At 50.2% G+C, this 15,006-nt stretch overlaps 1 protein-coding gene across 4 annotated transcripts in view; it reads left to right on the top strand.

Moving 5' to 3' along the window:
- The first annotated feature begins 371 nt into the window (after positions 1-371).
- The window catches only part of TMEM150C (transmembrane protein 150C), a 26,712-nt gene continuing 12,077 nt past the window's right edge, over positions 372-15,006 (top strand). Inside the window, exons 1-2 of one of the 4 annotated variants that reach the window (XM_063156664.1) lie at positions 372-582; positions 11,002-11,134. In XM_063156664.1, coding sequence (XP_063012734.1) covers positions 11,128-11,134 — 7 coding nt within the window. In that variant the 5' untranslated portion in view covers positions 372-582; positions 11,002-11,127. Of the gene's footprint in view, positions 583-5,768; positions 5,830-11,001; positions 11,135-15,006 lie in introns of those variants that run through there. The other 3 variants (XM_063156667.1, XM_063156665.1, XM_063156666.1) reach the window with 3 other exon arrangements.

Genomic DNA, 15,006 nt, shown 5'->3' with positions numbered 1-15,006 from the left:
CAGTGGGAGCAGGGATTTGTCCTTTGCCCCCTGCACTGTTGTTTCCAGTGTTTCCAGGCTCTCAGCTCTGGCACACAGCAGGCACTGGATTGGTTTTACCTCTTTTCCCAGAACTGCTGGGGCCCTTATGAAACGCAGTGTTGGCTCTGGAGCTGTGTGCTCCTTCCAAGTAGAAACTCCCAAACAGGTCAGCTGCTCTCTGGCATGGGGTGGCTCAAGGGACCACTAGCCTGCCCTGGGACCTGGCACAGTCTCTAGAGGAGGATCTAATCTGCAAATTACAGCAGAGAGGAGGATTTAATCTCCAAATTACAGCACGTAATTGGCTCTGCAAACATTGATGAAACCCGCCCCCCATCACGGCCGTGCACAAACACAGCAGCCAAGGTGTGAGGTGAGGCCCGGGCTGTGGTGGCTGACTGCAGAGGACTTCCAGGCTCTGCAGAGAACTTCCAGGCTCCATCTGACCCCATCCCTGCTGCAGCAGGGCTGGGCTGCACTGGGGTAATCCCTGGAGCAGGAGCGATGAGCAAAACCTGCTGGCACTGAATTACGCCTTGAGGAAGACGCTGCAGGGAGAGGGTGAGTGCTGGGGCTGAAGAAATGCACCAGGGTTTGCATTCCTGGGGCAGGAGGGGTGGATTTCTGCTCTGCCCACTCCCTGCAGAGGCTCTGCTGCTCCCTAGTAAACCCTGGGAATGTCTGCATCCCTCTGCAGCTTGGAAGTGCAAGGCAACTGCTGTCCCCGGCTGGCAGCCAGAACAGCTTTCTAGAAATAAGCCCAGCAGATGGGAAATGTGGCCTGACTGCAGGAATCACATTCAGCGTCTGGGGTGGGAGGTTCCTTGGAAAAAAAAAATAAAATAGATCTTCTAAAAGGTTTCCTGTGGCCACATAAGCCTGAGAATCCATGCAAGGCGGGAAGTGTGGTGGCTGACCTATGGGCTCTGGTTAGATGATATTTGGGGTATTTGCAGCTGGGAGGCCTCTCAGTTTGGAGGGAGGATGATGATCTATCAGCTCCCAGACAGCATTCCCAAAGGTTGGACTTGTATTACCTCGATATTTTCACCCCAAGGGTGTTCTATAGCTCTCCCCTTTAAGGGAAAAGGGTATTTGAACACACCAGAACAGGATGTTCACCACGTTCTGGCTCTTTATGGGAATCAAGGTGCAATTTCCCGTAAGATCTTATTCTAAAGGAAGAATGAAAAGCAAAACTGAAAGCAGAGCCCAGTGGGAAAGGAGGTGCCCATGTGGTGCCCAGCTCCCACAGTGGCTCTGGCATGGTTGTGCCTCGCCTGGGAGCAGAAACCTCTGGCAAAAACCTATACCAATCAGCACCAGCCCCACTAAATAGGTGAGAACAGGGGAAAAAACAAACTCCTGGGGTGCACCTGCATGGGCAAAACTCCCCACTGAATGGTTTGCAGGCTTTTGCTGTTTAAACCACCCCTTGCACATGGGGTGTACTGCTTTTAGTGAGTCCAACTCCTGCTGCCCCATTCCCTGAGGAGTTAAACCCTGATTTAGGCTATTTCTGAGAAAATAGCTTTAGGCTTTTTCTGAGAAAATGAGAAAGAATTCTCACCCTGGATTTCAGACAAGTGACTCCAGGAGCTGTGCCACTGCCTCCCCCCTTCCTGCACCAGCCATGGCCAAGATGGGGTTAAAGCCAAAAGGGCAAGGAGCCCCAGAGGTCCCAGTGCAGGTAAAGGCCCTGCACCACACAAGCATTTTAAAGATAAATGTTCTCTCTCTCTGTTCAAGAGAAGTGGATGAGCAGCAAAGCCTGCCTGCAGAACACTAAAAAAAATCCCCTTTTTCAGGACTTGGAAAATGATTGGAGGAAAGGCTCCAACGAGCAGTACAGATAAGAAATGTAGGTGAAATGGTGCTTGCCACATCTGCACAGCATGCCTGACCTTTGTATTCACTGTGGCTACCAAATGTACCTGACTGACACGATTCCATTAGCATTTATAGCATGATAATAGGAAATAATTATTTTACTCAATCTACTCGATCTCATTATTCTTAAAAACAAACAAATAAACCAAAACAAAAACCCAAAACAAAACAAACAAATAACCCCCCCCAAAAAATAACAAAAAACCCAAGCAAGCAAGCAAGCAAGCAAGCCAAAAAATGCCTTTTTTTTTTTTTTTTTTTTTTTTTTTTCCCCAGCATTTTCTGTGCTTCATGCAGGACTGTCCTCCTACCAGAATACACACTCACTGGGGCCAGGGCACACCAGTCTGCAGCTCTCATCTGCATACACTGACACTGCAGGGTTTTTTCCCCAGAGTTCACACCCTGACTACAAGTCCTCTTTATCCCCTGTATTTGCTATCACGGCAGTATATGGTTTTTACTTCTCTTTTCATGGAAAAAATGTATAATTGTTTTTCCATTTTCTCAGTTTCCTTTCCTAACATTCAAATGGTATCACTTTGCTGAAATTATATGGAATAGGTCTCTTGAATTTGCTGCTCCATTCCCTGATCTGGGTGAATTTTTCTCAAATGGGATCATGTGGGTGAACTGGGAGCAGCTTCATTTTGTAGGGTTGGGATCTGGAGGTGCTTCTTAGGGTGAGAGAGTGCACCTTGCAGGTCACTGCCTCTCCAGCCACCCTGAGCACACCTTGTCAAAGCCAAGCCACAGGTGGGCTGGCTTAGGTGGCATCTGTTTATCAGCAGGGCATTTGGAGATGTGAAGTCTATCACAATATTTGAAAAGCTCGATAAAGGAACAGATGGCTCGATAGGAGATGATCTGACTAATGAAATGAGCGTTAACACTTCAACTGAGAAACAGTATTAACTGGTTCTTAACAGTTTTAATTGTTTTTAATACAAGCCTTGGGGTGTGGAGCAGCTCCAATGGCTGCTGCTGAGTGGTCCCTGGGTCCATTTTCCCCACTGCTTCTCTTTCTGTGTGGGCAGCATTTCCTGCCAGGCCTCACTCCACCTTTGGAGCAGACAGGAGCAGGATAGGAGGAAAAGGTGACAAATATATTTTCAGAAAACATGTATCTCCCAGAAATGAAAGCAAACTCACAGCAATTCCCCGTTTCATTTTCCTCATCCTTGTGTACCTTTTCCTCCCCCTAAAAAACCCAGCCCAGGATAACCACAGCCAATCTTCAATGGTAATTTCACCCTGGGAAGGAGAGCAACTAGAGGGGCATGAGGTTGCTTTGCTTTGCAGGATGGGGATTGTGGGAGAGGGGCTGCTCTTCCCATGGTGTCCCATGAAGAAATCATTGTAGGAAATATCTCCAAGGACCCACATAACATCACCCCTTGTGGCTGATGCCTCCCTGCATCTCTCCTGCCTCCTGCACTGGGTGGGCTCCAACACATGCTTGCTGTCCCCAGGCTGTGCCCTTTCTTCAAGCTGTGAGTTTTTAAATTTGTGATAGGTTTTTGGTGGGCCTGTCAGCATCATACGTTTCCCAGCACTCAGAGGGACACCATCTGCTCAAAAAGGAGCTGTGAACAAAATGTCTCAGACACTCAGAGTTTACCAAAAATGCAATTGCCTTAAAATCCCATATGGTGCATTGTTTCCCTTCCAGCATTGGCTGGCAGCAGAGGTGAAGTGACTAAGGCAGTTTCTGATTAGTTGCTGCATTTTCCTTTCTGGCCAAAATCGCTGGGGCCCAGCACAGCCACTTCTCACCTGTTTGTCAGAAGGTTTTCTTCAGCCTCAGCTGCTGAAAGCCAGAGGGTACTGGGACTCAAAGACCTCCCCTCTATTACTTTTAAAGTGAGCTTCCTTGACTCTTGCTGTCACAAGAAGCCTTGCAGGGAGGCATGTGTTTAATCCTGATATTTTAAGCATATTTTTTTCCAGGCACCCGATTTTTGGGCCTCTCTTGGTGACATGGAGGCAATAGCAGCTCCTTGCCAGAGGAAAGCCATGCCTGGAAGTCACTTGTGGCTCCTAAGCGTGGCAGTGCCATGGGGCAGTGTCAGGTGCATGCAAAGGGGAAACCTGGCCAAGATCTCTGGATTTTGTGGGGTTGCAAAAAAAGCAAATGCTGCAAGGAAACATTCATTAGTCCAGGATAACATAAGATTTGAAATACCAAAGCAGGAGGAATGTTATTTCAGCTCTAAAAATAGCCCCCTTGGCCTTTAAAACACCGAGAAGCATACACAGCCTTTCTGTGGGAGCATCTGTCCTCTCCCTTGATGATGCAGCCACTTTGGGAAGGGCTCAGGGGACCTGCTGGTGCAGTGCTTGCTCTGAGGATCAGCACTCTGAGGGGGTTTCAGTCCCTGGGGATCAGAGACACGAAATCTCTTCAGAATGTTGCACGAGGGCCAAAGCTGCAGGGTGAAGGAGTGTTGCTTGCTAGAAGGGCAGCCTACGAAATACTGATAGAACTCAGCTCAGTTCTGGGGGCTGACACGGATTTAGGCATCTGTCTGTTTTGTGTTGGTTCATAAGTGATGGCACCAGGACAAAATTTTGACTAAGTGCTACCTAATTTGGATTTTAGGAAAACAAACAAGAGAGCTGCTGAATAGCATCAGTCATCTGACAGAGAGAGATGGGAGGAAGAGGAAAAAGATGTGGTAGCATTCACATTGACTTAATCTCATGAAGATCAGACGGTGAAGCGACCCCTCCACCCCAGGAAACTGTCCCAAATGGTTATCACCGAGCTGTTTTGCTGGGAATGTTTCTTCCCAAAATTCCAATCACAGGGATACTTCACAGAGATCACAAAGCCTACCACCCAGCAGGAAAGGGAAAAGGGGTGAAAGAGGCTCTTCCTGGTGTTAGGAAAATTAATCCACAAACATCATTGATTTATGTCCAAAAAGGAGACAGAGGAGTCCTTTCTGGCTTTATTCAAATAAAGGGAGAGGCCATGGGGCATTCCCCTGGGACCTCTTGAATTTTTGGAGGATGCAGCCTCCCTTTTTAACCTGATTTTCTGGCTGCATTTCCCTTCTCTCTTTCCCCATTTCCTGAGGTACTTGAGAGGTACAGACTTCCCGATACCAAAGATTTCCCTCTAATGTATAACCCTCCCTTTTAATTTTTAATTCTTATGGAGTTTAGGGGTTCTTCTTCCCCATTGTTTCTTTCATCTCTCAATGTCTAATTTCATTTATCAGCAAACCTGAAGTTTATTTGTAAAAGCAAACATCTTTTTCCATTCATCAGTCAGTGGAATCCTTCCCATTGTTCCTTTTATCTCCCAGAGCTAGTTTTATCTACCAGCAGACCCACAGCTTGTTCGTAAAGACAGATCCGCTATTCCTCTCACTGGGTCTCTTGCAGCTAAGTGGCTGCTCCCTTGAGGCCTTTCCAAACCCCCATCCAGAGGGGGGGCAGCATTCCCGGGAGGGCTGCGAGGGTTTGTGAGGCGAGCCCTCCCCGGCGCCTCGGGGGGCTCGGAGCAGAGGGGCCGCAGGCCGGGCAGGTGCTCCCGGCTCGGGAAGGGCAGGCACGGGGAGGAAGGCGGAGCAGGGACCCTTCGGCACGGCCGTACCGGGGGCAGCCCTCGGGAAGGGCAGGCACGGGGAGGAAGGCGGAGCAGGGACCCTTCGGCACGGCCGTACCGGGCACAGCCCGCAGGCAGCGGCTGCACACGGGCCCGAGGGGTGCCCTGAGGGCCGGGGCGCTGCGGCCGCCTCCCCTCACCCCAGTGGCGGCGGTCACAGCGACACCTGGGCCCGCGCAGCTCCGAGCCCCCAGGGGCCGCGGCGGCCGCGGGCCCGCCCGTCCGGGGCGGGGCTGGGCGGGGCGGGGGCTCGGACCAGCCCGGCCGCGGAGCCGGAGCCGGAGCTGCCCGCAGGTGCGCAGGTAGGAGCCGCTGCCGGCAGAGCCAGCCACCCTTCCCGTGCCGCTGTCGCCCCGCCCTGTCGCGAATGGTGGCCGGCGCCCCGGGCGCGGTGCGGTGCTCCGGAGCCGCCGAGGTGCGAGCGGGGCAGGGCTGGGCGGGGGGCACCGCGGGGGCTGCGGCAGAACCGGGAGCGCCGCGCTGCCCGCCCTGGGTCACACACGGGCCGGGTAAGCGGATTAGAGCCGCTCCAGCCAGGGCCCGGAGCAGCCGGCTGGGGAACGGCTCTCCCGGGTCATGGTGTCGGCATCCCGCCCGCCCGTGAATCCGGCCCTTCGCGCTGCGGGATGTGCTGGTGGCACAACTCGGCGGGGTCTCGGCCAGGCTGCTGCATAGGGGTCTGTGGAGGAGCTCACCTGGGCTGAGGGTGTGGGTGGGACAGGTCCTGCTTCCCCCGATCCTGTCAGGATGTCCTGTCAGGATGTGCAGGCTGTGTCCGGTTAAATTCCCTGGAGGGAATTGAAGGTGTCGAGAGAGGCCCTTCGGCTGTGCTGGGGTGCCTCAGGGAAGGAAGGACCAGATCCTCTCTCTGAGTGATAGAAAGGTGCTGGGTGCCGATGTCCCAGGGGTGCTTGGGATCTCAGCCTTCGCTTTTAGTTAGCGCATCGTGCTTCTGCCAGACCTTTGATTCAGAGCCCTTAAGATATAGAGGTTGCAGAAATTATGAGTTAACCTTTCTGCCTTTTTGTTTTTTTATTTGTTTTTTTTTAGTGTTTTTTTTTTTTTTTTTTAGTTTTTCTTTGTTTTTTTTTTTTTTTTTCCCCTTTTCAAGCAAAGCTGCTTGTGAAAGTGACCCTAGGGGTTGTCTGATCAACATTCACGCAGTCCTCATGGCATGGCAGAGCACGCATGCATGGTTAATTAGGAATAGCTATTCAATATGGAGGAGGGCAGTGTGTGGAAGGTATACCCTGACACCCACTGCCTGTTGTGTCTTGCTCAAGCAGATGACAGTGCCTAAAAGAAGGGGGCTTGATTCTTGCCCACTTTCTGCCTTTGGGTAATGGGATGAAGACAAGGGACTCCTATTTGCTTGACAAATGTCTTGCTCCTGATTTCACTGCTGAACTATTTAAAGTCAAATTGTTTTCTTGTGGTTTATCCATGCCCAGCTGTCAGCATTTTCTGAACCTGGGTGCTGAAAGTGCAGTTGTTTCATTTCCCCTTTTAAGATTCTTTGTACTGCAGTGTTTGCTTTTCAGATGCAGAGCAGGGATGTGTGCCTGTAAGAACATCAATGTTTTCAATGTTTTATTTTTTTTCTTGGAAGAAATGTCATGTCTGTGGTTCTCTCTCTTCCCCCAGCCATATCCGGGCAGCCCGAGATTGCAAGATTGCAGTTTGGTCCAGCAGAGAGACTTTAAGATTCCAGTCCTGCAGACTGAAGCCATGAGCTGTGATTGCAGGTTAAGTGGGAGCAAAGAAAGCTCTGTGAGAAAAGAGAAAGATGATCCTAGGCAATATATTGGGAAGGATACACTGGGATAGGGGGTTGTGGCAGGTGAGGAGGCTGCTGCTGCAGTGGAGGGCTTGGACCAGGACTCTCTGGGTGCACACTCCTCTGTGCCACTGATTTCCAGTGTGATGTCTCAGGGAGCAAATCACTGGCCCTGGTGTCTAAAATGGGAATAATTGTGGGCTTTTGCTGTCTCAAGAAGATTTTCAAAAGTCTCTCTTTACCTTAGGTCCCTGCAGGTTGCAGGAGAGGTCACCTGAGGTTCAGGGATGAGGGCTGGATGAGAGTTGAAAAGGAAGAGAACATTGGGAACAGGTGAAGAGACAAGGGCAGAGTGAATGGGAGGAGAGGAAAAGACTGATGCAGCTTCAGAAACCATGAAAGGGACTGTTCAAACAGCTGTAGGTTACCTCACATGGGGCTTATTGCACATTTTTAGTGCTGAGCTTGCTGCTGGATGCTCCTGCCTGCCAGGGAGAGGTGTGGGCTGCCTCTCCCATGGGGAGCAAAGGGAAGGGAGCAAAAGCCTGGAGGATGTGGGCTGATCTGCTGCAGTGGTGGGGAGAGTGTCCAGCATCCTCCCTGCAATTTCCTGAGCTGGGGCAGGTCCAGGTACTTAGGGAGAGAACTTCTGCTCTTGCTGTATTATTTGTTGCTTCCAGTGAGGAACCACTGGTATTAATAGTGGTGACTGCCTAAACCAGAAGAGCCAGTGGCCCTTCAGTTTTGGCACCGCAGGACTGCAGGAGTGGGTTTTGTCTGGCCAAGACACTGAGGATGGCCACAGCTTTGTCAGAGAGATCCTCCCCAGTGTGGTCTTGGCTCTTAGAGGAGGTTTAATGTGGTCTCCTGCAGGAAAGTCTGTCTCTGAAAATATTTCAATAGACTTAAAAAGTAACAATCCCTCTGGATGCAGTGCAGAGGCTGCTCACACAGGCTTGGTCTCTGTTTGACAGCTGGAAGTTGTTCTCTTTTCCCCTCTGTCCCTTGTGTTTGCTTGAAGGGAAATGCTGTATGGCTTCCTACTGCAGCTCACCCAAACACCCTACAAACTGCAATTTATGGTTGTAGCAGCTTGAGACACTGGTAAACAAAGGAAATTAGTTCCTACAACTAAGGAATGCTGGCAATGAAGTGGTGAACACCACAGGAATGCCTGTCTATGCTGCCTTACCTCCTACTTTGCCTCTCAGGGCAAATGATTTCCACAAGTCTCAACAGAGTCAAAAGACAATCCCTGTGCCAGAGAGGGCCACTTCAGTGGGGTGACAAGAGCCAAGTCATGGGTCCTGCATGTCCATTCCTTGCACCTCACCCTCTGGGCCTCTTTGCTGCTCCTCTGGGGCTTTGGTGGTTAATACCTGAAGAAGAGGACCTCTTTCTGTGGAGGAGGAGTAAATCCTCAGGCTGAAGAGGTTGGTGAGGGAAAACTGTCCTGAGAAACAGTGTGCTCTGCCACAGTCCCTAACAGCTCACAGGCCTTGGGTGTTTTCCCCGGGACAAGTTGCATTTACCAAAGGAAGTGCTGCTCTGAGGGGACAGTGTACCTCTCTCCAAAAGTGTAGAGCTGCAAAGTGCAGTGAAGAAAGGAGCTTATGCATCCAAAAGGGGAATAGGAGAGGGGTGAAAGGGATAAGAGAGATGAAAGACTGGGTAATCAGGTGGGAGAAGCCCTGCTTACATGTGAAACTCTGTAGCTTGAATGTGTTTCTGTTTGATGGGGAAAAACCAGTGGCAGAGTAGAAAAGGCAGGGGAACCTGGAATTTTTCTGGCCTTACAGGGCGTGTACTGTCTCATCCATAAACTCCAGGAGAAGGAGACAATATGATCAGGAATAACGTTCTGCCAAGTCTGTTCCCCTGGGCTTGTCTGTTTTTCCTTACCTTCAAAGCTATTTGTAAGGCAACACTTGAAGTTTCACCTCCCTGCTAAGTGTTCTTTGCCACGCCCAACACTTACATTGTTTTCCTGATAATGGGACAAATCTTTGGGGCAGATTTCCTTCCCCCTTCTGATGTAATGTGTGTCTTGGCTTTGCTTGCTGGTGCACTTTGGAAATAATTGAAGACATATAGTAATTTTTGGAACTGTGGAGCAACTAAAACACCTTGATCAGTTTATTAATACCCTTTCAAGACCTCTGTACGTTATGGGAGGAGAAGCACTCAATCTGCTTGTTGCTGCTTCATTAGATTGGGGTGGTTGAGGTGGAGGACAATCACTGGACAGCTGTCTGCTCAGTGACTCTGACTTCCTGGGCTTTGCCATAATATCAGCCTGCATTTCTGTATTGCTTGCAGAGCAAGGAGATGGTTTCAGAGACTCTTTCTTCACAGCACAGCTAAAGCAGGGAGAGCTTTGCTGTCCTTTTTTTTTTTTTTTTTTTTTTTTTTTGAGGAGATAGATAGCCCTCCTCATTTTCCAGCAACTCTTTAGTTTGGGGCTTGGCTGGGAGTTTGAGGTAAGTGCCCTTCTCACAAGCATCCCAAACCAAAGGATTCTCAAGGGGAAGATATGCCCCTGTGGTCATGGTGGTGGTGGTGAGACTGTGAGTTTGGGCTGTGTTGAGTCTCTGCTAGAGATTTCCCCTGTGTCTCAGAGGTCTGGTGAAAGTGGCTCCAGTCTTGAGTATCTCTGTGTTAAGGAAACTTAACCTTAACAGACCACCCAGAGGCCACTCTGTCAGTCACACTCCCACCACCCCAGGCTGGGATAGAGGCCCTTTCACAGTGGGTGGTTCCATAAAGCTGATGTGTGCCTTGCTTGACTCCCCACACACCCCACATTTGCAGTCAGACAGGTTTTCCTCACTGGCTGGATCTCAGGATTCCCACAGCAGAGTCCCAGGAGCCTGGACCCTTTAAAGAATTTAATCATGGTGCAGTAACACCATAACAGCTTGAATTGATGCCTTCAGGGGGACTCCCTGCACTGAGAAATCCCTGGCCTTTTATACCCTCCCAGTCTGTGTGCCCCTTCCAGTTGTGATATTTAGTCTGGGGCCTTCTGACTGTTTATTTGGCTTCTGCAGAGTCTCTGGGTGACCAGCCACCCTTGTGCCAGAGGTCTCCATGCCCTTTGCTGGGCAAAGGGTGGATGCCAGGTCATGGCCCCTTGCACATGGCTCCAGCTACCACCACAACCTGCAGCTCCCACTGCAGCTGCTCACCAAGCTGCCCCTTGTATTCCTGAACATCTGCATTTGGAGAGAGTAAGGCATCAGCCCTGCACGCACTGGGAGGGCTCACTGGGAGCTGATTGTCACCTGGCTTGTGCAGCCCCTGGGGTCAGGAGGAGCTGGGGTGGCTGTGTCTTGCAGTGAGTGTTCCCTAGCAGAATGGGATCCCTGGGGCAAGGAACACACAGCACCTGCACAATGCAGCTCTGACCTGCAGAGTGCAGCTCTCCTCAGCTCACCCTGGCTGCTCCTGCCTGGTTTCAGTGCCTGCTGCCCCAGCTCCTCCTGTCTGAGCTGGATGTTTCCTCTGTCTTACCCAGCTCCTCTCTCTGCCTCCTTTACCTGTTTGCAGGCTGAGGGTCACGACTGCCCAAGCCCTGCTCATGGTATGAGTGGGACCTCATGGAAGTCAGTGTGATTTGGCACAGGTCCATGGGTCAGAGCCTGCAGAACACCCTTTAGTCCCGTGGTGGCAAACCAGATTAATTTTTCTTTTCTAGCACCCAGGAGTGTGGTCTGGAAGCGGGGTGTGCCTGTTTCCTGCAGCGCCAAATGCGAGACAGGCAGCCACAGCCCACAGGAGTTGAGAGTCGGCGTCTCTGGCTGTAAACAGCGCTGGTTGCTAAATGGCCTGTAAGTACTTACACCCATGTGGGACTGGGGGTGAAGGTTGTGGGGCAGCAAGAGGCACAAAACCAAGGGCACCTTCTGAAGTATGGTGGGATGCACTGGCCTCAGGGCCCAGCAGTGCTGCAGGAATATCTCTGGGTCAAACACAGTGGATATCAATATGTCCTTTACTGCCCCTGCTTTTTGGTGATTAGAAGGTTTCGTTCCTTTGTTGCACTTGGCCCATCTCTGATAGGTTTATGTTGGCCAGAGCATTTCATTAGCATGCTGAATGCAGTGTATGAAATGAGACAAGAAACATGTACTGATGTTGCCATGGGTGAAAACATTGCCTTTCAACGTTGTTGCAGGATTCCTGAAGCATCTCTCCTGCTTCCCCCATGCACAACCCAGAGATGTCTTTACCTTTTCCCATTCCTCTTGTATAAATGAAATGAAAATGGCATTTCTGCACATCTGTGAGATGGTAGGTGGGTACCTGGAGCAAGCAGAACGTCCTACCCTGCTGACAGAGGGGATCGCTTCTTTTCTTGTTTCCCCACCATTTTGTTATGTATTTACAAGCCTCTGTCACATCTTATCTCTCTCATTGTGCACTCACACTGGAAACCTTGAGATAAGCCTGAAAACGCCCTGCTTTATTGTGTTGGCATTTGTGACTTGTGGGTGGTAGGTTATGTAATGTGCTGGTTTGTATCCACTCAGTTACAGTGATTAGCTATCAAGTGACTGGGGTTATTTTTGCTTTTAAAAGCAACAGAGATCTATAGTGCCCCCCCCAAAAAAGACTGAATGTGTTTGTTCCCCTTTGATTGTTGCTGACTGGCAGCAATTCTTTATGACTTGCTCTGTGTTTTGAACAGTGTCCTCCTTCTCACAGAGCTCCTGCCTTTGTACCTATTCTCTGAAATAACCCAATGGCCTGGTGCTGTGAAATGCAGGAGTGCTGCTCTGACTTGTTATGCATTTCAAATGCATCTGCATGCTTTAGTCTTAAAAAAGATGTATGATTCTCTTAATGTGGTAATTTTGTCCTTCCTTACATTCATGTTCTCTGGTGAAAGGAACTTCAGGAGGAGCCTGTAACTTTGCTTGGCAGATGGAATTAAGATGTCCATATTAAATGAACCTTGAGCAAGCAGCAGTATATGTTTGGTGAGCTGCCTGCTGTAATTGAAGTGTGTACATTAGGGGAACGGAAGCTTAATTGGTTGAGGGTGTATAGCAGGGCAATGGTAAAAAAAGTAGAGCAAGCAGCTGACAGTCTAAGCAGATTTAGACATAAAAATGGAACTGGAGATGAGTAAGCTTGCATTGAGAGAAATTCTCAAGGCACACACCGGGGCAGTGCTAATGTGAAACTCTTTTCAGCTCTGCAGCCTGACTCAGATGGCAGCAGGAGCACACCTCAACAGGGGTTTTGCAGTGCTGGTGTGAGAGGTGTGTCAAGAGGGACTGGAAAACCACATGTGAGTTTTGGAGAAGGTGGGCTGGGTCAGCTGTGATACTGAAAATGTTTTGGTTGGTTTTGTGAATCCATTGCACCATGAGGGCTTTCTGTGCCTGCCTGTGCAAGCCTCAGTGATGGAAGACCAATGGCTATGGGAAATGACCAACTGCCTTTTGGATGCAGTGTGGTTATTTGGGAGAACATGGGCTGTTGTTGCCAGCTGGAATTGACTGCTCAGATTTGGCATCACTGGACATGGCAGCAATGCAGAACAGAGCTGTGGAGAGGAAGTTTGGCTTGATGTCATCCCTGTGGAGCAATTAACTGTCAAAGAGTTTGTTTCTACATTTCCCATAAAGAATTTTGGTACTTTTTCCTTTCACTCTTGGCACTTTACTTTGGCTAAACTAGTGTGGTGCTGCAGGAGAGGATGATGTTTGGGTTCCTTGTTCTGTTCTTCCTGTCTGCTTTCAGAAGTGCACAGAGGTCTCCCAGCTTGAACATACAAACACTGGGGACGTCCCTGAAGAGGACAAGGCTGACCCAAAGGCAGCTGCTGACAATGGTGTCTGCTGAACACTAGTGCAAAGCTAGGCAGGTTGGGCACATGTTCAGGGTTTCTCCTTTGGAAGAAGCTGGGGTTACATGTGATTTTGTTCCTGGCACCTGAATAACACAGCAGGGAATTGTGAGGAATGTGCAGGAGCTGAGCCGTGTTTTTGAACCATCCTCTCCCCATGTGGAGAGGCTGAAACATATCCAAGCCATGGCCAGCATTAAAAGGTGTTGCTGTTTGAGGACATGGAGGAAGAGGACCCTTCTTTCCTGTTTTTGGTATTTCATCTGTCAGATGCAGGTGGCTTCTTTCTTTTTAACTGGCTGCAATTAGGGTCTCTGAGCTATGGAGCTGGCTTCCCATCAGGACACTGTGCTCTGCATTGATTGCTCCTTTAATATGCAATGATTTCAGATGTCATTTTCTGTCAGTGGCTGATGGAAGGGGACTCAGTGTGGCACAGTGAATATTAAACAGAAGGCTGTTTTCCAAGGAGATGGGTCTGTAGCCATATTGCTGTGACTCTGAGCAGGTTGGGCACTAGCCTTGGCCTTGCTCCATTTTCGAGCTCAGCACAAAACAGTGGTTATCTCGACAGAATTCTCACATTTCCCCACTTCTGGTGTGGAGTCCATGTCCCTGTGTGCTGCCTCTCTGCTCTGCCTGGGGGAAAGCCCTTGCCAGCTCCCTCTGTGCACGACAGGCAATGCTGAAATAGCTTGTGAAGGCTGCTGCTTCCATGCTGGGAGGTGGAGGAGCTGCAGGAACCCAATGGCTTATTGGCTCACAGGTCTTATGGCTATTGTTTGCTTTTATTGTGTAAATGAAACTTCTGTGCCTTTCCAAGGGTGAAGGGTAAATAATAAGATGTGCCAGCCCCGATATGAAAGAATTGTGTTACCTTGGCTCAGTCCAGCCACCACCAGAGACCAGAGGAGAGTCAGGCACAGCAGTAATCACCTTGCAGGGCAGACAGGGGCTGGAACAGGAGGTGGTGTTACCTGCCTGCTCCCTTCAGCCAAGGCAGGAGGGGGGAATCTGGCCCCAGTTATCACAGTCTGCCTTGTGAGGGGTGCTGGCACTTGGGCACTGTGCTCCCAGAGGCTGTCAGGGACACGGTTCTGTGGCAGGTGGGGCAGCTGCCACCTGGAAGTGGTCCTTGAGATTGCTGTCATGGGTCTCCCAGTGCCACCCAACACCAGCTAAGGAATGCTGCTGCAGTGCTGCTGAGCAGCAGGAGGAAAAGGCAAGGGCAGCACTCCATGGAATAGCTGCAAGCACAACAGCAGGAGCTGTGCGGGTTATAGAAATGTGAGATGCTGTGTCTCCTGTGCTGGAGGAGAGGAATAGAAGTGAGATGGGAAATCTAGTCCTTCTTGCTGATAATTTCTTCTGATCTGTTCGCTGTGCTAAAGATCTGGATGCACACTGGAGCTGCCTGCCTTTTAAATCAGCATGCTTAATACTTGCATCATTTCATGCTCCTTGTCTGCAGTTCTCTCTGCTCCCAGGTCAGAGAAGAGATCATATCTGCCTGCTTTTCTACGTCTTTTAAGGTTTGGAATCCAGCCTTATCTTACTCCAGGCTGTCTGTACAAACAGCACCAAAACATGGTCTCGTGGCTTTGTGCCAGTGAGGTGTGATCTGGGCACTGCCAGGGTGTTGTTTTGTACCCCTGCTAGGCCATTTGCAGGGAGCACAAGATAGCTGACCTGTGGAGGTGAGAGTGCCATGCCTTCTACAGAGTGTGGGGAGCCTCACTCCAGCTCTTCAGCCTCAGTCCCAGGGAGGCAGGGCAGGAATCGGTGCCTGGGACCCCGAGCAGTCCAGCCAGCGTGTCCTTGGCAGCTTGGGGTGCCTTGGGGGAG

Source organism: Melospiza melodia, chromosome 5, assembly GCF_035770615.1.
Source record: "Melospiza melodia melodia isolate bMelMel2 chromosome 5, bMelMel2.pri, whole genome shotgun sequence".
In the NCBI taxonomy this organism is placed as follows: domain Eukaryota; kingdom Metazoa; phylum Chordata; class Aves; order Passeriformes; family Passerellidae; genus Melospiza; species Melospiza melodia.
The sequence above is the reverse complement of the archived record's forward strand: the minus strand, read 5'-3'. Positions and strand labels throughout refer to the sequence as shown.